General features: G+C 43.2%; 1 protein-coding gene across 1 annotated transcript in view; it reads right to left on the minus strand.

The window, feature by feature from the left end:
- Positions 1–4,211: 4,211 nt before the first annotated feature.
- The window catches only part of PGBD5 (piggyBac transposable element derived 5), a 201,874-nt gene continuing 181,928 nt past the window's right edge, over positions 4,212–24,157 (minus strand). Inside the window, exon 7 of the mRNA XM_033935358.1 lies at positions 4,212–4,661. Coding sequence (XP_033791249.1) covers positions 4,466–4,661 — 196 coding nt within the window. The 3' untranslated portion in view covers positions 4,212–4,465. The remainder of the gene's footprint in view (positions 4,662–24,157) is intronic.

Here is a 24,157-nt window from a genome sequence, read left to right on the forward strand (position 1 = left end):
CACAAGGGTATAATTACTGTCCCAGCATTCCTGGGCCGCTTGCCCTAAGAGTGCTGGTGACACCATACATGGGGGGGTCCGCCAAATTTTCAAAGTCCAAAAAAGGGTCAGAAATAGTCAGGGTTCGACGTTTCTCGACGAGCTCTATTCACTGGCATCAAAAAATTCCGAAAGAGAAAAAAAATATTTTTTCTTCATTTTTTTGAGCTATTACGTTAATGGAATGTTTGACAAATTCTACTAAAATTCTACCAAAAATTGTACGAATTCAGTAAAATTAAATGTGGAAGATTATATAGCAACAATAATTCAAGAAAACGCTTAAAACGGCTTAGAAGACTCAGACATACTTGATTTTCAGAAAAACGATGCCATTTGTGGCTATTTTTGAGACCATTTTGGATATGTTCCTCCCCCCCCCCCCCCGAGGGCCTCCCTCTCAAAATTCTGAACTGTTACATGTATGGTGACAAATTGTTTGACCAATTCTAATAAATTAAGAAATTTTTTGCCATTTTATGTGCCACAAAGTGATATAAAATGCGAGCAAATAACGCCTACATGTACGAGTACATAATGCTAATAGCTTGAAGAGAAAAGTTTACCCGAGTCCCACAAAAGAAATTGCTGTTGGACTCCATTGATAATGATCTCCTGAAATTCTGGCGGGATGTCGAGTTGATCAATGGTTTGAGGCAGCCGCGTTAAGAAATTTATTGCCATTTTATGTGCCACAAAGTGATATAAAATGCGAGCAAATAACGCCTACATGTACGAGTACATAATGCTAATAGCTTGAAGAGAAAAGTTTACCCGAGTCCCACAAAAGAAATTGCTGTTGGACTCCATTGATAATGATCTCCTGAAATTCTGGCGGGATGACGAGTTGATCAATGGTTTGAGGCAGCCGCGGCATACCCTCGAGTTGTCTTGACGCTCGAATTGATCTCTTTAGCGAATCTTTTCTAGGCAGAAGCGCTCCAACGTTTGCATGGCTGCCTGAAATGACCTCACTGAGAATCTGCTGTGGCGTCTCCTGTGTCGACCTTGCCCTGGCAGTAACTTCATTGATTAATCGAACTGCTTTAGGCCTTGCTGCCTGTGCTGCATGATTATGAGCATTTACGATTTTCACAACTTCGCCATCAATTCCTCGAGTCCAAACGCGTCCTTTACACGTTGACCGCTTTTCGCATACCCAAATAGCATGGCTGTCATCTGCTGTTCGTTTAGAGAATAAATAAATATGATTTTCGTAAACTAGCTTCTTCTTGCCACGCTTTGAAAGAACTGAATCCATAAATAAAAAAATCACTACACAGATCAATTAATCAAGCGCCAATTCGGAAATCGTAAGGACTAAATGACCAAGAGGCAAGAACCCGTTATATTTATAGAAGTGTAGAGCTTCTGGGATCAACCTCTGTAGAATTTTGCAAAGTCATTGGCCAATTTTGGCACCAGATTGGCCAATGCTCAGGGGCGAAATGTGCGGGGGCGAAATGGCCGAATTTAGCACTGGCGACTATAATCAGAATACATCACAAACATTAAAATCTAGGTCAGGTATTGATGTAGCAGTCACACATACATACATACTAGGGGAAAAACGCTCAGGGGCGAAATGTGCGGGGGCGAAATGTGTGGGGGCAAAACATCCAGGGGGCGAAATGTGTGGGGGCAAAAGTTCCGGGGGCAAAACATACCTGGGGGCGAAATGTGGGGGGCGAAATGTGAGGGGCGAATTGCTGGGGGCGAAATGTTGGGGGCGAAACTTCCGTGAACCGTCCTGGACTCATGCCCCCCGGAAATTATGAAAGCAGCACCATTAGAATTTAAATTATCATTGCTACACTACTTAGCCCATAACCTAAAAAAATGGGAAGTTCCTCACTAACAACGGTCACATAATAACCCCAATCCTAAAAAATAGAAAAGAACCATCAATGCTAATAACCATCTACAAACCTAAAGCATCCATCCCACTTATTGTAAAAATCATGGAGGGATTGGTTCTCACCCAACTGATGGAATATCTCAACCAGTTCTCTCTCCTCCATGAAACTCAATCTGGCTTTAGATCTTTATTCAGTATGGAGACAGTAATCACGGCTATCTTAGACTATCTGCGACTATTGTTTAGCAAGGGCCTCAATGCCCTGATCTTGCAATTCGATATGAGCTCTGCTTTCGATCTGGTAGACCATGAGAAATTGCTTCAATGCCTGGATGCCATTGGCATCAGGGATGAGGTGTTAAACTGGTTTTGGGGCTTCCTTACATCCCGTACCTATCAGGTACGTTTCAACTATGATCTCTCCGATACCTGGAGCAATTCTTCCGGTGTGCCACAAGGGTCACCACTATCCTCATTGCTTTTCAATGTCTACATGTCCTCACTGGGCATGCAATTGACCCAGCTAGGGATAAAACTATTCAGTTACGCAGATGACTTTACGCTCATCATCCCATTTGCTAACTCTATCTCAGAAACCATTCCCAAGACAACAGAAGCAATAAATGTGATGGAACAATGGATGACAGACTTCAAACTCAAACTAAATTCAGAAAAAATGAAATTCTTCATTGCTTCCCCTCACCCGTTTGACACCAAAACCCCACTAAGCATCAACGACCTTAGTTACCCTATTCAGTCCACCATGAAAATACTGGGTGTAACTCTAGATCAGTGCCTAACCATGAAAGACCAGGTGGATTTCTTAATCAGAAGGGGTTTTTTCACTCTCTGGTAACTGAGATCCGTTAAATCATATTTTGATACGTCAGCATTCAGAATCCTGGTACAATCCCTCGTACTAAGTCAACTCGACTACTGCAACATCGCCTATTTAACAATTTCCAAAAAAAACATGCGACGTCTGCAGCTTGTGCAAAATGCAGCGGTCAGACTTATCTTCGGGTTAAAGAAGTATGATCACCTAACTCCTTATTACCGGCAGTTGCACTGGCTACCGACAGAAGCACGCGTAAAATTTAAGTTCGCCTGCATCTGCTTCAAAGTACTATATGGTCTAGCCCCTAAATACATAACAGACCTTTTCACCTTCTCCACCAACAAACACAAGAGAATCTCACACCTGAACTTTGTTTCCCCCCCAGTCAGAGGTTGCAAATTAAAAAAACACTATGAACACCTTCTCTCACATCAAGCAGCATTATGTGGCAAAGACCTAAAACAATTGCTCTTGTCCTCCACGTACGAGGAATTCAGGAAGCGCCTAAAAACATACCTATTCCTGAAGTACCTAGACAACCGACCCGCACTCCACTCTCAACAACTGTTTTCTTGACCTATTTCTCACTCTCTTCTCTCTTCAGGTCACTCATTTTGTACCTCTTGTAATCTTTTGTAAACTGCATAGAACTTCACGGTATTGCGGTATATAAACTGTTATTATTATTATTGTTATTATTATTATTTACTTCATTGAGCTACCTCACGAGAGTTCACCGGGAATACTGCCTCTTAGGTAGTTTCTATTTTTCACTTGAATTGCCGTCACATTTAAAGTTTATTGTTGTGTTGTTGTGGACTCCTCAAAACACACACTGAAGAGTAAGAAGACTAAGACTGAATGTTGATTTTCAAGTCATGTGGAGTTCTTTTTTTTACAGACCTATGATGATACAGGTTCCAAAGGACGCCATGTGAGTCCAGGAGCTAAGTTATTGAGGTCTGTTTTTCTCTACTTTTTGTTTTATTATTTATTTGTCTCAGTTGTGTATGTCTGAATGGTGGTTCCAATAATACTTACATAGCAGTATGCTTACACTGAACATAGTAGATATCTATTATGTCTGCGTCCATAGATTTTGGTGAAAAAAAAGTATCTGGCAGATTATTCTGAAATTCCAGTACCCTTTTTTTTTTTTCTCACAGTTCAAATTTGAAACAAAAACAAAATACAGTAGATGTGCATTCCAAGCATATATATACCTAATTCATACCTGTCTATTTAAAGCATTTCTCATCACAGAACAAGGTGCACATTTTCCACCAAAATATGTACTGCAAGCACAGAGTATATCCCACAGATAAATATCTCCTAGGATGATCTACATTTTTATAAGGCTGCCCTAGGATTGTTACATTGCATTTCTTTTCTGTACCTCAGACAGACAGTGCCACCTTGCTATGACATTCTCACCCAATATCACCTACAGTACGAAAGGCAGGCAACTACAGTATGTACATTTTTTTAAAGGTTTATAGGTAGTTGCACATTTTATGTATCCATGATGACCTCTTTAGGGCTCTTGCTACCAGCTAGAACTGTTTACTAAAGTCTCTTGCAGCTCTCATCTATCCCCACAGTTTTGTTTTCATTTTTCTGTACAGCAGCAGGGGGAGAATGTCATGTGAGAGTAGAATGTCATGGTCCCAGCGCAAGGTTCCAGAGCTGTGGTCTCTTCTTCCCCCACCAGAGCCAGGAGAAGCTGTGCATCAAAGGGTAGGTGAGGTGTCTACCAAACCTAGCAGCTCCCGTACCAATCTCTCCCCAAACTGTGCCCGGCTGTACCGTTTCATGTGGTAAGCATCTGACATCTTGTAGAGAATGTAGGCGTTGTTGATGGCAATACTGATAGAAAACCAGAATACTTGCTGCCAGGTCTTGTTTGGTTTATGAGAAATAAAGTACCTAAAACACAAAGAAAAATAAAACATACATTAACTTTAAAATGACAAGATGTCCGGGAAAACCCGGACATGTTCTCTTTTTAGAGGACTGTCCGGGTGCCCAGAGGGATTTCCAAAAGCCGACAATTTGTCTGGATTTTGGAAGTCCCCGAGTTCAAGGCCACGTCTGGAGGCTCTCATGCCATCGCATCGACGTCCATGCTTGCGCAGAGGCTCTCCAGACCTTGGGGCAGGAGACAGGAGGTCCGGATGGGGGGGGGGTGAAATGGGGTGGGGTGCAGAACAGGGTATTGTTTCGAATAACAGTCCACCACTAATAAAGGTCCACCTCTCTGTCTCAGCATTGAAAAGCCCTATAATTTTGTCTTAAAAGCCAAATTTAGATTCCTCTAATAATTGGCCGCCCTCAGAATTCATAGTAACTGTAACTGTTCTCCTTCACCTTCCCCCTTCCATGATGACTGAATCTCTCTTCTTATCTTTTCTTACGGTTCTAGTGCTGGGCCAGTGCAAAAACTTGTGCATACATAGATGCTCAAGGCTCCACACTGGCCCTGATGGCAATAATTGTATTAAGCAGGATATAAGGAGGGGCCCATAACTCAATATATATGAGACACCCCTTGCCTGGGAAACCTGAAAAGACACTACTATATAGATAATAAAAGATGAAGCTGAAGGATATAGAAATGCTTCAGAGTTACAGTAAAAGAACATTGCTTGGTTAGCATTACTAGCAAATGTTAGTTTTTAAATAGATGTTTGTTCCAGAATAGAGGAAGTACCTATGTCCTAGAACAGGGAAAAAGTCACTGTGCCCTAAGCTAAGCTGACAGCAGCAAAACCAATAAATAGCATGTGATAATTAACTCATTATTGTTGCTAGGGAAAATTTCTAATGAAAGAAATTATGTGATCATAATTAACCAAAAGAACATTGCTGGAGTATGCAATTTAGCACTGGACCTTAATGAAGCAATAATTCAATTAGAATATGTACCAACTACATATGTTTAATTATTCCCTTAAGTGATGTTGTAAACCCAATAAAATGGCCAATCACTTCGGGGACATTCTTGGTTGGTATTCTACCAGTTAGTAGAGTGTCAAGAACTCCCAAGGCCTTGAATGTTTAAACTTCTAATTGTGTCTGGTAGTTGTTTTTCCCTTGGCCTCCTCCAGGAAAGGAAGAGAGAGTTGAGGGGTATGAAACCTATTAATGTAGTTATTCAGAGCAAACAGCCCAATGCTATAACTGTAAAGAGAGGTAAGAAGAGATATCCAGTCATTAAGGGGGAGATGGGGAAGGGGAGAATAGAATCGTGGTCATTGTGGGGAGGAGAAAAGAAAATGGTGCCTCCATTAATAGCCCACCCTAGAAGTCAGCAAACCATTTCCAATAATAGCCTGTATTCAACTACATAATTTTATAATGCCATTGTTCACATGTATGAGTACAAGATGCTTTACAAATGGAAAATGGTCTACCTCAAGAGGATACATTAGGTCTAAGTGTACAAACCTGCAACAGTAGTTTATATAAGAGTTTCTGAGTGTAGAGCCTTATATAAATTACATTGAGCACCATGAAAACTACAGGGTTGATATTCAAAGTGCATTTATTGGCTAGAAATGGCTCCTGCCCATTTAAATTGCTTGTGCAGAGCTATCTGCTGATATTCTGTGGCTTAATGTGTTAGTGCCACTGAATATCACCATTGACTGCTAAACTCAAAATTGGCTATTTTGTGTGCAATCTTGGGAGCCAATAGTTTTGTTATCCTTCTTTGAACCTTTTCTAATTCCACTACATCTTTGTTGAGATACAGAGACCATAATTGCACATAATACTCAAGGTGAAGTAACACTATGGGGTGATACAGAGGCATTTTAATATTATTTGTCTTATTTTATATTTATGTTTATTAAAATATTTTGTATACTGCCTCAATATTCAGTATCTGGCGGTTTACAATCTACAAATATATTAACTCAGGAATAGGTATTCCATTTCACAAATAGGACAGCATTAACTTACTTTCATCTCAAGATCTCAAACACAGCATCAGATTGGTCATATCCACATCCTAATAATTTCTAGTATTCTGTTTGCCTTTTTGGCAAACGCCACACACTGGCAGAAGATTTCAGTGTATTGGCCACAGTGATACCTAGATCTTTCTCTTGGGTGCTGACTCCTAATATGGATCAAGTAACTATAATTTGGATTGTTCTTACCCATGTGTATCACTTTGCATTTGTTCACATGAAATTTCATTTGTCATCTGGAAGCTGATATTAAGTACTTAACCACTAAGTTTAGCAGTTAAATTAGACCACTCAACACTATCTTTATATGGTGTTGATTATGCCACTAAATGCTGAATATTGAACTTAACTGGATAAGAGATAGCCGGCTGCCTAAACTTGGATATTCAATGCTGGTGCCCAGACATGGTCCAACAGTGAATATCCAGGAATAATGCCAGGGTTAGGCAATCACTGCTGGCTGAATATCAGCCCTGTACATTTGGTGTGATACACATCAAAGAGGTACACTACAGGGAAACAGAGCCATACAGAAGTCCACGACACAAAAAAAGTGTAGAAGGCAACAGATGAGGCAACGAAAGGAGATGAATTTACAGGGAAGCAACTTTTATTAGAAGACCCAACAGGGCCCATGTTTATTGTTTATTGCAGTGTATCTCAAACTGTGTGCCAAGGCACACTACTGTGCTTCCTGAGATTTCAGGTGTGTCGCAGTACACTGGGGAGGAGGAGAGGCGCTTGTGGTAAGAAGCAAGTTCTATAGGCAATCAGTGGGTGCCAGCACCTATCCTTCTCTCTGGCCCTCTTCCCTTCTGGCACCCCCCACTGGTGTCTCAGGGCCCACCTTGAGGGCCTTCACACACAAGCAGACATTGACATGATGTCACGTATGCGCGTGATGTCTTCAAGGTGATATCCGCGCACTTGCAGGTGCCTCGAGCCACAGCCACTACCTTTAGTGTGCCCCAGCTCGAGAAAGTTTGAGGGACACTGGCTTATTGGAAGCTTCTATACCATTGCTAATGACTAGAGGAGTCAATTCAGAGCAGTTTATATGAGCTTTGTAATGGTGTTACAATACAGAGCTTGAATTTCCTGGGATGGTTTCAATACATTAAACATACAATGCCCAGCTGACATTCTCAACTATGAACTTAAATCATGAAAGCATGGAGCATAGCAATTAAAACCTCCCTGATGACGAGTCGAAACTCAGCTTGAGTTGGAGGCAGGAGACGATTAGCAGCAGAGGAAATTACATTTAATAGCAAGTGAATTTGCATGGCTTTGGAAGAAGAGCTTTTAACTTATATAGCACATGAGCACAGAGTTACTTTATTTCTTGCACTGGGACATGGCTGTGCCTTAAGAGAAACTGGATTTAAGACTAAGAAAACAAGAATGTTCTGAGTGGCAAGACTACAATGGACTTTTGATATTTGAACTTTAAGAGGAAGATAAGAACTGACTGAATTTCAGGTTTCTTTAATAAGCTTTAGATTTGATATTACTCTAGGCAGCAGCTGTTTGTTGGCACATTAAGCACTTATGTTTGTATTAAATATATTGTGGGATAGACTCAATGTTATTTTTAAAGATAGGTGTAGCATTTTAATGTGATGAATTGTGAAAAAAAAGTTTTAATAATGATATTTTCAATAAACAATTAATTTAAAAGTAATAAGAGAACATTATGGGGCTCATAATTTAAAGAGAAAAACGTTCAAAAACTGCCCTAAGTCGAACATTGTCTAAATACGTCCAAGTGCCGATAATAAAAACGGGTTTTGGACGTATTTCTAAACGACCTAGGCCTTCATAGGGCTGAACGACCATAGCTGAACGGGGCGTGGGTAGGCTTAGACTTAGTCGTACAGCATGTATAACCGAAAGTTTTACAACAGAGCCTAGACGGAACTTGGTCTAAGTCACAAAAACCTACCTAAAGTCACCAGATAAGCACTGCAAACACATAAAACAGACCCCCCACACACTATCCCAGTGATCACCGACCCCCCCCAACCCCATAAAAATCGTAATCACACCTTTAAAATTCAGCCTCCAGACCATCATCACCTGACAGCCTGGCATAGGAAAGCCTAGTCGTTCAGCACAGAGGCGGCTTAAGCCATCTTGGGGGTGGGTTAGGGACTCATGGAGAGGAAGACCCATGCCCATAAGCCCCTGTAATCACTGCATTGATACTTAAACATGTGAACTCCCCTATATCCCCCCCAAAACCCTTTTGTACTGGCATATAAGTGGCTCCTGCAGCCATAAGGGCTATTGGGGTGGTAGATAAGTGGGTCTAGGCGATTCAGGAGGTGGTTTGGGGGGCTCACCGTGACCTATAAGGGAGCTGTGGTGAGAAGACATGGCACCCTTTTTGTGAAGTTCACAGCAGTGCCCTGTAAGGTACCCCACTATTTAGGTGCCATGTCTGGGTGTTCAGTCCATCACTTTGCAGACCCCTCCCACATCCAACAGAGCTTGTTCTAGGCGTTTTTGACTTGGACGAAAAGTTGGACAAAAATGTGGTATAAAGATGGACGATTTAGCGACTTGGACGATCAGATCGGCAGGATGTATACTTAGACGATTTTCGAAACAAAAAAAAATTTTGCACGTATTTTTCAAACATGTGTCCTAGGCTGTTTTTTACTTTGGACGACTTGCGACTTAGACGAAAATGGATTTAGACGTTCCTTTCGATTATGCCCCTCCACATGTTTAGTATATTTGAATGAATGTTAGAAAGTTATATAATACAGTACATCCTGTTTTTGTTGATGGTTTCAATACATACATTACTAAACCAAAATCAAAACCAAAACAGAACTGCAGGACAATGTACAGGGTGCAGGAATTTATTTATAATACAAAAAAATCTTTAAAACATATACAGCACAACATAAATAAACATATCTAAAAAACTGGTCCTAATATACAAATGGACAGGGGCACACTAAAGGTAGTAGCCACGGTTTGAGGCACCCAGAAGTGTGCGGACGTCGCTTTGATGACATCACACGCATATGTGACATCATCATGTCAATATCCGCACAAGCGCAGAGGCCCTCCAGATGGGCCCTGAGACACCAGTAGGGGGTGCCAGCAAGGATGAGGGCTGATTGCCTATAGCAGTGTTTCTCAACTACTTCAAGCGAAGTAGCCCCAACCACAGACCTCCCAAGCTCTGCCCCAGATCCCACCCTCTTTACTAATTGTAATGCAATTTTTCCATTCATTTTTCATATACACACAATATACACAGCAGATATAATTTCTTAAATCTGACACATTTCAATCACTATATTGAAAATAAAATCATTTTCCCTACCTTTGTTGTCTGGTGACTTTAGTTTTCTGTGCTTTTTAACTGTGTTTCCAAGGCCTTCTTCTTCCATTGACTGTTTTTCTCTCCTTTACTTTCTGCCCTGCATCCATCTTTGGTATTAACTTAACATTCAATTTTTCTGCTTTCTTCTCAAAATCTACTTTTCCATGTCTTCCCTTCCCTTCCTATCTCTTTCTCCTTCCCTCCTCGTTTCCATGGTCTGACATCTCTCTCCTCTCCCACAGTGTAACATTTCTCTCTCCCTTCTCCCTTTCAGCCCCCTGCAGTCCATCTCCCTTCCCTTCTTCCTTTCTGGCCCCCATCCCAGCCCATTTCTTTCTCTCTTCTTCTTGCATGCTTCTTCTCCTTCGGTTCTCCTTCTCTCCCCCAACCAACATCTCTCTCTCTCTCTCCCTCCACGAGTTCAACTTTTCACTCTCTGCCCTCTCCCCCTTCCCCTGAATATGACATTTCTCCTTCCCTCCTTTCTGTCCTTCCCATCCATCTTGCCCTCTCCATGAGTCCAACACTTCCTGCCTGCTGCACACTTTCTCTCTCTCCTTGCCTCTTTCCTCGAGTGACATCCCTCCTTCCCACCCCCCAATCCAACATGCTCTCTCCCCATGCACCATTTCTCTCTCTCCTCCACTCTATGTCCATTTCTCCCTCTCTCATCACTCTCACTCCTCCTGCAAAAATTGTCCTTCCTTCCCTCCTCACAACCCCACTCACAAGTAATATGCTCTCTCCCCATCCACCATCTCACCCTCCCCTCCAGATTGTAGCATCTTTCCTTTCCTTCCCCTTCTGCCAGGTCCAGCAGAACCTCTTCTCCCTTCCCTTTCCCTGCCCCCTGTCTAGCAGCATCTCGCCGTCTCCCCATTTCCAACAGTACCCCTTCTCTCTTCCATCCTCCCCCTTCTCCCTGTCCAGCAGTACCTCTTCTCCCTTCCTCTCCCCCCCATATCCAGCATTACCCCTTCTCTCTTCCCTTTCCTTCCTCCCCTGTCCAGCAGTACCTCTCCTCTCCCTAGCGGCAGCTCACTGTGTGCTTTTAACTTTGTCACACAGCTGCCACTAGCATTAGTTTAGAAACATAGAAACATAGAAAAAAGCAGCAGAAAAGGACTATAGCCCACCAAGTCTGCCCATTCCAAGTATCCCCTCCCCTGAATTTACTCCCTTAAAGATCCCACGTGATTATCCCATTTTCTCTTAAATTCTGTCACGCTGCTGGCCTTTATCACCTGGAGTGGGAGTCTGTTCCAATGATCCACTACTCTTTCGGTGAAGAAGTACTTCCTGGAGTCGCCATGAAACTTCTCTCCCCTGATCTTCAGCGGATGCCCTCTGGTGGTCGAGGGTCCCATGAGCCAGAAGATATCATCTTCTGACTCGATGCGTCCCGTGATGTACTTATATGTTTCAATCATATCTCCCCGTTCTCTTCTTTCCTCAAGTGAGTACAGCCGCAATTTTTTAAATCTTTCTTCATACGTGAGATCCTTGAGCCCCAAGACCATCCTGGTGGCTGTTCGCTGAACCGACTCGATCCTCAGCACGTCCTTTCGGTAGTGTGGTCTCCAAAACTGAACACAGTACTCCAAGTGAGGCCTCACCATTGCTCTGTACAACGGCATCATAACTTCAGGTCTCCTGCTGATGAAACCTCTGCGGATACACCCCATCATTTGTCTTGCCCTGGAGGAAGCCTTCTCAACTTGATTGGCAACCTTCATGTCCTCACTAATGATCACCCCTAGGTCGCGTTCCGCCGTGGTCCTAACCAAGGTCTCACCATTTAGTACATAAGTTCTACGCGGGTTTCTCTTACCCAGGTGCATTATCTTGCATTTTTTAGCATTGAAGCCTAGCTGCCAAGTAGTTGACCATTGTTCCAGCAACAGTAGGTCGTGTGTCATATTATCAGGTAATAAGCTTTTGCCTACTATGTTGCAAAGTTTGGCGGCGTCGGCGAACAGTGATACCCTTCCTCTAAGTCCTTATGTCATATCTCTTATGAATAAGTTAAATAGAATCGGGCCCAGGACCGAGCCCTGCGGCACTCCACTGATCACGTCCGATGCTTCGGATGGGGTACCGTTCACCACCACCTTCTGAAGTCTACCGCTCAGCCAATCCCCAACCCATGTAGTTAGAGTGTCTCCTAATCCTATCGATTTCAGCTTGTTCAGTAATCTTTGATGAGGGACGCTATCAAATGCTTTACTGAAATCCAAATATACCACGTCCAGTGACTCTCCGGCGTCCAGTTGTCTAGTAACCCAGTTAAAAAAGCTAATCAGATTAGATTGGTAGGATCTACCCTGGGTGAACCCGTGTTGGTGTGGATCACGCAGTTTTTCTTCATCTAGGATTGTGTCAAGATTCTGTTTGATCAGTGTTTCCATGAGTTTACACACTATAGACGTGAGACTCACTGGTCTGTAGTTTGCTGTCTCTGTCCTGCAGCCCTTTTTATGGAGTGGGATTACGTTGGTGGTTTTCCAGTCCAAGGGGACCTTTCCTGTGCTTAGGGAAAGATTGAAAAGAACAGATAATGGTTCTGCCAGGACTTCCCTTAACTCCCTGAGCATTCTGGGGTGTAGGTTATCCGGTCCCATGGCTTTGTTTACTTTGAATCTTGATAGTTCGTCATAGACGCTACCAGGCGTAAATTCGAAATCTTGAAACGGGTCTTTCTGGTTATCTCCCATCTGCAGCTGTGGACCAGCTCCCGGTGCTTAGCAGGTGAACACTGAACAGAAGTATTTGTTTAGTAGTTCTGCCTTCTCAGAATCTGATTCCGCAAAGTTACCGTCCGATTGTTTCAGGTGTACTATCCCATCTTTGTTTCTTTTCCTGTCACTAATATAGCTGAAGAAAGATTTATCCCCTTTCTTAATTTTCCGTACTAGCTCTTCCTCCATTCGGAGTTTGGCTTCTCTGACTGCTGTTTTGACAGCTTTAGATCTGTCTAGATAGTCCTCTTTCGCCCCCTCTCTGCCTAAATGTTTGTAGGTGATAAAAGCGTCTTTTTTTCTGTTTAACTAGGTCTGAAATTTCTTTACTGAACCATTGGGGTCTTTTGTTTCTCCTGCGTTTACTTACTGTCTTTATGTATCGGTCTGTTGCTTCGTGTAGGATGGACTTCAGAGACGACCACATATCCTCCACATTGTCAGATATTGCTTGTTTATGTAGCTCCTGATGGACAAAATCTCCCATGCGGTTGAAGTCTGTGCCTCTAAAGTTGAGAACCCTTGTTGCTGTGTTTGTCTTAGGGAAACCTTTCTTGAGGTTGAGCCATACCATATTATGGTCGCTGGAGGCCAGTGTGTCTCCTACTGAGACTTCCGTGACGCTATCTCCATTAGTGAGAACTAGGTCTAGTAACGCCTGGTCCCTGGTGGGCTCCAATACCAATTGCTTGAGACGTGCACCCTTTATGGAGGTTAATATTCTTTTGCTGCTACCCATAGTCACGGAGAGTGTGTTCTAATCTGCATCTGGCATGTTGAAGTCTCCTAGCATTACTGTGTCTCCGCGCAGTGTGATGTTCTCTATGTCCTCGATTAATTCCATGTCTTTGTCCTCCTGTTCCCTGGGAGGTCTATTATATCACCCCAAGGTATAGGCATTTTTCACCCACCTGGCCAGGTTCACCCAGAGGGATTCCCCAGTGTATCTAACATCTGTGATTCTGATGGTTTTGATGCTTTGATGGTGTATAGCGCTACTCCTCCTCCCTCCGCAATTTCATCAGGCAGCCTCAGGGCCTTTGCTAGGCTGGCCAGCCTCTGATGAAAGAGGAAGTTGAATCATCGAAGCGGGCTGGCCTAGCAAAGGCCCTGAGGCTGTCTGATGAAACCGCGGCTAAACTAATGCTAGCTGCAGCTGTGTGGCAAAGTTAAACGTACGCTGAGCTGCAGCTGCTGGTCTGAGGGTGGGGAAAGGCAACAGCAGCAGGAAGTTGCTAGACATGCAGTATTGGTGCCGTACTGTGTGTTGAGAACCTCTGGCCCTATAAGACATACAAGTCAGCTGGCGCCGGTGCCTCTCTTCCTCCCCAGTGTGCCAGAGCACACTTGAAATTTCAGGAGGCACAAAGTTTGCGATACACTGTCTTAATCAATCTAATCTAATCTAATCTAAATCTTGGGTTTATATACCGCATCATCTCCGCAGATGGAGCTCGACACGGTTTACATGGTTAGGGAAGGAACGGAACTCCAGTGGAATTATATAATATAATCAATACTTGTGCTTTTGTAAAGGTGTTACAATACAGAGTTAGCATTTTCTGAGTTGGTTTTCAATACAACTCTCTTAAACCATAATCAATCCTCTTTCTTATTTCTGCCTATAATATATAATCAGTCTACCTGCTTATACATATCTGTATCAGGAGTCATAACCTTACAAATCAGTGCACAAATCCTATTCATAGTCACAATTGTCAATTTATGCTCTGTAAGCAAAGCAGTAGCACTCCTTGCAGCTAGTGGTTCAACCATTTTATTAAAGACGACATTAAAAAAGAACCACATTAATTTGAGCTTTGCACATGGAAATAAAATAAATGCATAATTAGGTTAGTTTGATCCTTATAGTGTATTAATTTGTTTTGTTAACAGGTGCTCCTCTGCCAATCATATACTCCTTTATGTGTGTGAAGAATTATTTGATATGTTTAACCTTGATGCAGGTAAAAGCTGAAACACATGTGAGCACAATATGTTATATTTTTACTAAACATTTTGTTTGATACTTTGTGTTTTCATGTAGTTTTCTTAGTGCATAGTCCTTGTTTGCTGTTGATTGTATGTGTTGCACTTTGCCTTCCAGACATTTGGCTGATAGATATTTCACCAACATTCAGTGAAATGCCCATTGACTAAATGTCCAGGAGCTGGTTTACCATGATAAGAAAAAATGGAAGACGACAGTGACGAGAAGATGAGATCCACAAAGAGACAGGATCCAAGTGACAAAAAATTTTGGACATTGAAGAAAAAGCTTTTGACATCATAGTCAAGAAGATGGTTTGAAACAAATTCCAGTTTCCTGAGCTTGGAAGCCCTGAAATAAAAGAAATATCATCACTAATAACAGACCATTGAGCTGGAGGACATACTGTATGAGAATTTCAAACTGAAATCTCCCTATCCCACGTGGCGCTTGAATTGTCAGGGCGGCGGCCGGCTTGGCTCGGGAGCTGAGAGGCCCTGCGCATGCTTCTACAGGATGGCGGCCAGCTTGAATCGGGAGCTGGGAGGCGCAAGCGGATGGCAGAGACATTGGCCGAAGCGGGAGGGCAGCTGCACAGGGACCCCGAGGGAAGGAAGCCACCCCAATGAAGGGGCTGCGGAACCCACAGGCAGGTACCTACTCCTGGGCCACCATAGCAAACTTTGGTTGTGGAACGAATCTTCTGAGTTTGCATTATGGCCTATGGGGAACTTTGCTTTGATATAGTTTAAGTTTCAAGTTTATAAAGAAATTTTTTATACCGCTCAATCAGACTTCTAAGTGGTGTACAAATAAGAGCTAATGAGGATCCAAAGACACAGGCTTACATAGGTAAAACTTGAGATAGGTTACGAGACAAATATTACATAACATAAAAATGAATGGGCACAAGAGGAAAAAGGGAGGAACTACAATAATCAAGTAAAGTTAACATAAAAGGTAGGGGATTTTTTTTTTAATGATGATGATTACAATTAAAATTAAGAAATTTATACATTTTTTGCCCTAATAAGGGCAGTTAGGTGTCAAAAGCATCTTAGGCTTACGAGCATGCTTCTGGAACAAATTATGCTCATAAACCAAGGTACACTGTACTTTGGAGGAAAGGCGGGAGAGGGGAGATATGATAGAGATATTTAAATACCTACATAACATAAATGTGCATGAGTTGAGTCTCTTTCATTTGAAAGGAAACTCTGCAATGAGAGGGCATAGGATGAAGTTAAGAGGTGATAGGCTCCGGAGAAATCTAAGGAAATACTTTTTTATAGAAAGGGTGGTAGATGCATGGAACAATCTCCCAGAAGAGGTGGTGGAGATAGAGACTGTGTCTGAATTCAAAAGGGCCTGGGATAGGCATGTGGGATCTCTTGGATAGAGAAAGAGATAATGGTTACTGCAGATGGGCAGACTAGATGGGCCATTTTGCCTTTATCTGCCTCCTTCTCACCACCCTTCCCAGCCAAGTTCCTTCCTGTGGCTCTGACTTGTCCTATCCTGCATTCTCCATCATCATCTATCTCTGTGATATGGGGCTTTACTGTCACCTGGAGTTTGCCCACTTTCTCTGGTGTTCTGGCTGGGAAATCCACAAAGAAATCCTAAAGTGGATGACAAACCTTGTGCTTGTAACCTTCTCAAATGATGTCTGGTGCTCATTGGTCTGAGTAGATCTGATTCCAGGCTTTCCAGAAATCTGTGAGTCTCCCTCCTATTCAGGGGAGCTTGAGTAGTGGCCTGGCGTCATTGGGAATTCTTGGTGGAGGCTGCTGAGTGGGATCCTGATGTCTGCACTTGTTTGGAACCTCCAAAACTCTGATGAGATCTGTGAAAGGGTCTCTGAGCTGAGGAGCTTGCGGATTGTTGAGATCTTCTGTAGCCACAAAAGGAACTCTTACCAGACCTTCTTGGTGTCCAAGGCCTACTGTCAGACAATGACTTGGGATGATGGTCTGTGACACTGTCTATAAGGTCATCTAATTCTTTTCCAAAAAGCATCTGTTCTTTAAAGGATGGTCTGCTTAAGGTAGCCTTAGATGCGCCTTTAGTGTGTAGTAGTGGATCCTCTTACTTTCTTCTCCATCTATACTCATTCCCTTGGTGCTCTGATCTTCTCCTATGGTTTTCAGTATCACCTCTTAGATCTACCTATCTACATCTGAAATCTCTACAGCTTGCTTGTCCAATACTCCTGCAAGGATGTCCTGCCGTCACTTAAAACTAAACTGAGACTGAGCTACTTATCCTTCCGTCCAAACCTACATCTCCTCTCCCCCCACTCTCACATCTTCTCTCCCCCTACTCTCTATCTCAGTGGATAACAGTCTCATCCTCTTTTTCTCATCAACTCGCAACTAATTATTTTAAAAGAGGGGATTGCAAGCAAATTTTGGTGTGCAGATCGTAAGGTCCTGAATGGTGTGTATGGGATTATGAGTTTGTCAAGGAATGCTGGTAAGTTTGACTGTCTTATTTTAAAACAAAGCAGTATAATTTTATATGTAATTTAATGAGAAATTGCCAACCAGTGTGCATTTTGTAGGAGGGGTGTTACATGGTCAAATTTTTGGAATTTTTGATGAGTTTTATAGATGCATTCTGGATTAACTGTAATTGTTTTAGTTGAATCCGGGTGATGTTTTTATATAATGAGTTATAGTAATCCAGTCTGGAAATGATAAGAGAGTGAATGAGGGTGTTAAGTGCAGCTGGTTCTAAGACCTTCGCGATTGATCTTATCATACGAAGTTTGTAAAAACAGTTTCTTATTACCGAGTTTATTTGATCACAGTAGATGGTTTTTAAATGACGCTAAGAATTTTGATGCTAGGGACCATTTCCAGAGGAGTATTGTCAATTTGAATTAGTGCTGGTAGAGATATTCTTTCCTTCCAGGGGAATAGAATGGTTTTAGATTTTGCTATGTTTAATACCAACATATTTTCCCTCAGCCAGTAAAATCACACCAAAAATGGCCTCAGTGGAGACTCCCCTGAAGTACAAAAAAAGCAGGGAAAGGGGTTTTAGAGGTAAGGGACCTTGGCTCTGGCTGAAGAAACCTTAAAACATTTACTTTTGGAGACTGAGCCTCAACCCCTGGAAAACTTCACACTATGAAAGGGGAGAGGACCACACAGCCGGCCAACTATTAATCCCAGCAAAGCTGGGAAGGAGTCAAACAGCCTGCACTCAAACTCCTGACAAATCAGGGATACAAGCAGCTACGTAGGGGTTGGCCCCTGAGCTCAAAAAATACAAATGCAGTCCAAGGGCTGATCCATGACCAGGAAGTGACATCAGAGGGAGAGCTGAGGCTGGCATGATCATCAGGTTTGAGATGCTGCTTGCCATCGGCGATCATTTTAAGAGGTAGGCGGGTGGGTGGAGAGTGGCCTGGGTCGGTCCATCCCCACCCCATGCCACTGTTTGAGTACTATTTTCTGAATCTAGTTCTATGTGCATATACCCCTGGACTATTTCAGAACAGCCTATCTCAGCTAACAAAGCACATATTATTCCAGTGTTGTACAATTGGTTGCCTGTTTCTCAATGTATAGAATTTAAACTGTTATGCTTGGTATTCAAAGTGTGGCATTTAAAATCTCCAATGTACTTATCAAATAAGCTGACAAGTAATCCCTACAGAGATCTCTGCATTCTTCTCAAAAGGATCAGTTTCAATTACCAGGCCTTAAACAGACCAAAAGTAGAGCTTTTTCTTATGCTGGCCCTGCTCCTGCTCTTTGGAATTCATTATTTGACCGTTTTGTGATGATTTGTCTTATTTTGTCTTTTGGAAGTTGCTTAAAGACAATTTTGTTTCAATAATACTATGGATCTACATACGATTCACTAATAATGTTGATATATGAACTGCTTAGTAGCTTGTTATGCAATTTTTTTTAGTTTGTAAATTTAGTATTGCTGTATATTTTATTGTGGTATGAAGATGTATTTGTAACTGCTGCATTTTTTAAATATTGTACATAGTTAATGGTTATGTCAAAAGCAGTTTATCAAAAATAAATCCAATCCAATCCAATCTTAAAAATTACCCCTAAAACTCTTACCTGATCTGGCCTGTTGTGTTTTATTTACGTAGATAGAGTCCAAAGGAGAGAGTGACAGATATTCCGTCAATTAGGAACAAGAGTCATTGGCAGAGCCAGAACAAGAAATTTTTGCCATGAGGGCAGGAGTCTGTTTTTGTTCTGGCGATATTATTATTTTCTCTCTTCTTGCCATTTTAAGACATAGAAGCTATTATTGTAATAATTACAGGTTTCCCACAAGCAGTGCTGTTTTAGACCTAAGGCTTTATTGTTGACAATCTCAGTTAATAAAAGCCAATTTTCATACTTTCTAATCAAATTACCAGGGAACTATTAGGAAATATCATGCGGGTCTAGCAGCGCACCATGCCATGACAAGTTTTATGGCTCCTAGCTGAAGTACTAAAATATATACTATTATTGAAAACTACAATTCTCTAACTAGCATGATTTTTTTTAAATTCAAATATAATGTCTACAATTTTGTTCATTTTTTTCCTGTTCACACAAGACTGATTCTATATATGTCGCATAGAAAATCAGTGTTGACTAGCATTAAGCGCAATTCTATAAGTTAGGCACACTGTGTAGAACCATGCTTAGTACTGCCTGAATGGCGCACCCTATTTATAGACACCACAGGCATTGGAATGGGGGTGGCCACAGGGGCTGTGGCCTCCCCCAAAATTTAGCCCTGTGGTCCAGAGGTGCGGCAGGCAGGAGCAAGCTTTCCGTGCTCCTGCCCGCTGCTAACCCCGTGGGTGGCGGCAGTCACGGATTGCGTTTTCTTTTGCCACTCAGCGGCAACGAACATGAGCGCGCTCGCTCTGGTGCTCCTGCTCGGCGCTGAGCGGCATTTTGACTGGCTCCCGCAAATTCTCACGAATCACAAGAATTTGTGGAAGCCAGTCAAAAAGCCGCTCATTGCCGAGCAGGAGCGCCGAAGCCAGCTCGTGCTCATTGCCGCTGAGTGGCAGAAGACAACGCATCACGCAGCTGCCACCACCCACCAGGTTAGCAGCGAAGTAGGCGGGCAGGGCAGGGAGGGGAGCTAGGTACAGCGTATGACAGGGGGGAGGGAAGGGAGCTGGATGCAGAGTCAAACAGGGGGGGAGGGAAGGGGCTGGTTGCAGTGCCTGACAAGGGGGAGGGAAAGGGGCTGGGTGCAGAGTCTGACGGGAGGAGTACTGAGCGAAGGAGGCTGGGTGTAGAGCCGGGAAGGAGGCTGGGTGCAGAGTCTGACAGGGGGGAAGGGAAGGAGGCTGGGTGAAGAGCCTGGCAGGGGGGGAGAGAGGGAAGGGAATTGGGTGCACAGCCTGGCAGAGAGAGGCTGGGTGCAGGAGGTAGGGAGTTGGGAAGGCAAGGAGGACAGATGCTCAGGGGGTTGAGAAGACAGATATGGCACATACTGGGAGAGTGTTGGGAAGGAATGCACCGGAGGGGGGGGGGGGTAGGAAAGGAGGAAAAGAGAGATGCTGCACAGGTGTAGTGGGAAGAGAAAGAAATCCTGCTAGTGGGGAAGGGAAAAGGAACGGAGAATTGTTGGACATAGGTGTGTGGCGTGAGATGGAAAGAGAGATGATGTATATGAGGAAAGAAAGAGGAAGAATTGTTGGACATGATAATGGTGGAGAGGAGGGAGAAATGTTTTACTGGGAGGGAGGAGAGATGACCCAAAGAAGGAAGAGATGTCAGACCACTGGAATGGGAAGGAGAGCGAGAGAAGTCAGACCATAGAAGGGAAGGAGGGGAGAGAGATGTTAAACTTCAGGAAGAAGGAGGAAAGGAGAGAGATGCTAGACCATGGGAAAGGAGAGAGATTTCAGGCTATGGGAAAGATGCCAAATCATATGAGGGGGGGAAGGGGGAAGACAGATGTCTGATTATGGGAGAGGGAGGAGATGGTGCACAGCAATGGGTACAGCAGGGAAGAGATAAGAAGAAATGCTTCTTATGAATAGATGGGAGTAGGGGAGAAGAAAGAGGGAGGAGATGGTACACATGGGAAGAGAAGACATGGAAAAATAGATTTTGAGAAGAAAGCGTGGAAAAGTAGATTTTGAGAAGAAAGCAGAAAAATGGAAGAACGTTGAATGTTAAAAGTTAATACTAAAGATGGATGTATGGCAGAAAGTGAAAGAGAGAAAAACGGCAAATGGATAAGGTGGCCCTAGATACACAGTTAAGAGCACAGACAGAAGGAACTGCAGCCAGAGACTGGGAAAGATAGTTTGAAAACCAAAATAACCAGAATACAAAGGTACGGGAAATGAATTTATTTTCAATTTAGTGACTGAATTTTATCAGTCACTATCTGCTGTCTATATTTTGCACTGTTAAGGAAGAAATGCATTTGTTTCTATTTTTCTGGGGTTATACTGTATGCAGAGTCTTGAATCTTCGGGTTTTGTTTATATATATTAGTACTTTTAGTTTGTGGTCTCGTATTTGCATAGGGGTTATCTGTGTTCTGGTAAGAATGAATGTTGAGAAGCAAATGTACAGTATGCTTTGTGTAGTTCAATTTTGTTATTAACCATTATGTATTGTTAATAAGATTATATTGCGTGTATATATGAAAAATGAATGGAAAAAATGGTATTACAATTAGCAGGGTCTGGGGCAGAGATTGGGCAGGGCCTGTGATGGAGCTTTCTGCTGCCTATGATAGACACCTATGCTATCAGTAACACGCTAATAAAGACAGATGTCTTTCCTCTGTGTCAGGGAATTACACCAATGAGCACACTCTTTTTTCACAAACGGACCTCAGAATCCAAAGTATATCACTCACAAAAGCCAAAAGTCTGTAAAAGGAGTTAGCCTGATCTTATCATTGGTCAACTCCAGGAAAACTGAGACAGAGAGAAAAAAACCTCCTTTTAAGAGGGAGAAAAGGTCTTTGGCTCAGAACCAGCAAACTACTAGGACTAAAATTTAAAAACTCTGTTTCCGCGAGCTCGGTCACCTCAGTAACTATAGAAAAATAGACAAATATAGTGCAAAATATAGACAGCAGATATAAATTCTCAAAACTGACACTTTTTGATCACTAAATTGAAAATAAAATCATTTTTCCTACCTTTGCTGTCTGGTGATTTCTTGAGTCTCTGGTTGCGTTTCCTTCTGTCTGTGTATCCTTTCTTTCATTTCTTTCTTTCTGCACTCAGGCCCAAGAATTGTCCCTTTCTATTCCCTCCCTCTTTCCTTCCTATGTCCTTAGTGCCCCCGGTACCTCCTTCCCATGTCTTTAGTGCCCCCAGTGCCTCCTTCCCATGTCCTTAGTGTCCCTTCCTGTCTTTAGTGCCCCCAGTGCTTCCTTCCCATGTCTTTAGTGCCCCCAGTGCCTCCTTCCCAAGTCCTTTAGTGCCCCTTCCTATGTCTTTAATGCCCCCAGTGCCTCCTTCCCATGTCCCTCTCACTGCCTTCCACACTTTGTCCCACCCCCACCCCCGAAGCCAGCCTGCCTGCCTGTCTCTCTCCCTCCCTCCCTGGCCAAAGCCAGCCTGCTTGCCTGCCTACCACCTTCCCTCCCTGCCCCGCAAAACAAAAAAAGCCTCCCTCCTTCCTTTCCCCTGCTCTTACCGCCCTGCCGCTGCTGCTAAAGTCGACAGGAAGTCTTCTTTCCGACATCAATTCTGACGTCGGAGAGGACGATCTGAGCCAGCTAGCCAGCGATTGGCTGGCCCAGAACGTCTTCTCTGACGTCAGAATTGACGTCAGAAAGAAGACTTCCTGTCGGCTTTTGCAGCTGCGGCAGGGCGGTAAGAGAAGGGGACGCAGGGAAAGGAAGGAGAGAGGGACAGGAAATGATCGCCTGTCCCGTTTCCCGGAGCACAGCTTTGGGACGCTGTCCCGAAACTGTATGTGGGGACAACGGGACAGGAGGTCTGAAACGGACCTATGGTCACTTTAATCTTGCCGGCCCTGTGCTGACCGGCAGAAATTTCCTGCGGACCGGCGGTTGAAGAACAGTGCTCTAATCCAATGTATCGCAAACTATGTGCCCCAGCAGATTCCAGGTGTGCCCCGAGAGCCGGTGAGGAGGAGAGGCACCGGCGCCATGACTGCTTACAGGACATGCCTCTCGCAGTGAGAGGCATGTCCTGTAGTCAGTCAGCCAGCCCTCGTCGGTGCATCTGCTCCTTCTCCTCACCTCTCCTTCTGCAGCACCCCCACCTCCCCTCCACTGGCAGTAATAGGAGGCTCAGAGCTGCGGCTGGAGGACATCCATGCATGCGTGTGACATCGCAACAACATCTGTGCATTTCTGGGTGTCATCCAGCCTCAGCCCCGAGATTAATAAGTGTGCGACACAGTTTTTCTGATTCTCCTTCATTCCTGCAGCATACAGCTATGTAGTTAACTTGAAAGAAAATATGAGAGCCATATTTAGTCTTGCTGTTAATACCTTAATACAGTATGTTTTGTAGTGATGCCGAAGAAAGGAAAGAAGACAAAAAAAAAAATCCATTCTTTGCCTGTTTAGCTAATCATGCTCACAAGTTTTTTTCTTGAATGCTATGACAGCAATCCAGGATAATGTCAATCTATTAGAATGATACATCTACTGTGAAAAGCTGATCATGAGAGGCTGAGTATATTCCCCCAAGGGGGCAATAGCTTCTGATTGTATTGCAAATCAGCATGCTATTGCATAATGAGATTTTGGGACCATTTTTTTTTTTCAGTTAATACGTTCTGCTACTTGATCAACTAGAGTGTCAGCAGTTTGCAAAACTAGACACCATCTTCATCCCGCTTGTTTTTTTACTTTTATTCATAAAGAACTCTTCTCTTTACAAACCTGTCTAGGGACCCCACAGTCATTCAGATTTTCAGTATATGCTCAATAAATGAAATAGTATCCTCCCCCCCCCCCCCCAAATCTATACTAGGTCATGTGCATTTAAGCCCCATCTGTGTGCTTAAATCTATAGACTACTACCATATTTTCATGTTTATAAACAACAGTAGTGCAACTAACTTCTACTCTGTAATTACACGCTAAAATGGCTTAGAGGCTCTTTTACCAAGGTCCATCCTGAACACTAAGGCCATTTTTACCGCTGGGGTAGGGATACCAGATGTCCAGGAAAACCAGGACATTTCCTTTTTTTAGAGGACTGACCAAATTAGCGGAGGGATTTCCAAAAATGGGCAGTTTGTCTGGGTTTTGAAAGGCTCCGAGCTTGGGGCCGCGTCTGGAGGGCCTCTATGCATACATGGACATCGACGTGATGATTTCACATGCACGCAAAGAGGTCCTCTAGATGTGGCCCTGAACTCAGGAAAGGAGACACG

This window comes from Geotrypetes seraphini, chromosome 3, assembly GCF_902459505.1.
Source record: "Geotrypetes seraphini chromosome 3, aGeoSer1.1, whole genome shotgun sequence".
In the NCBI taxonomy this organism is placed as follows: Eukaryota; Metazoa; Chordata; class Amphibia; order Gymnophiona; family Dermophiidae; genus Geotrypetes; species Geotrypetes seraphini.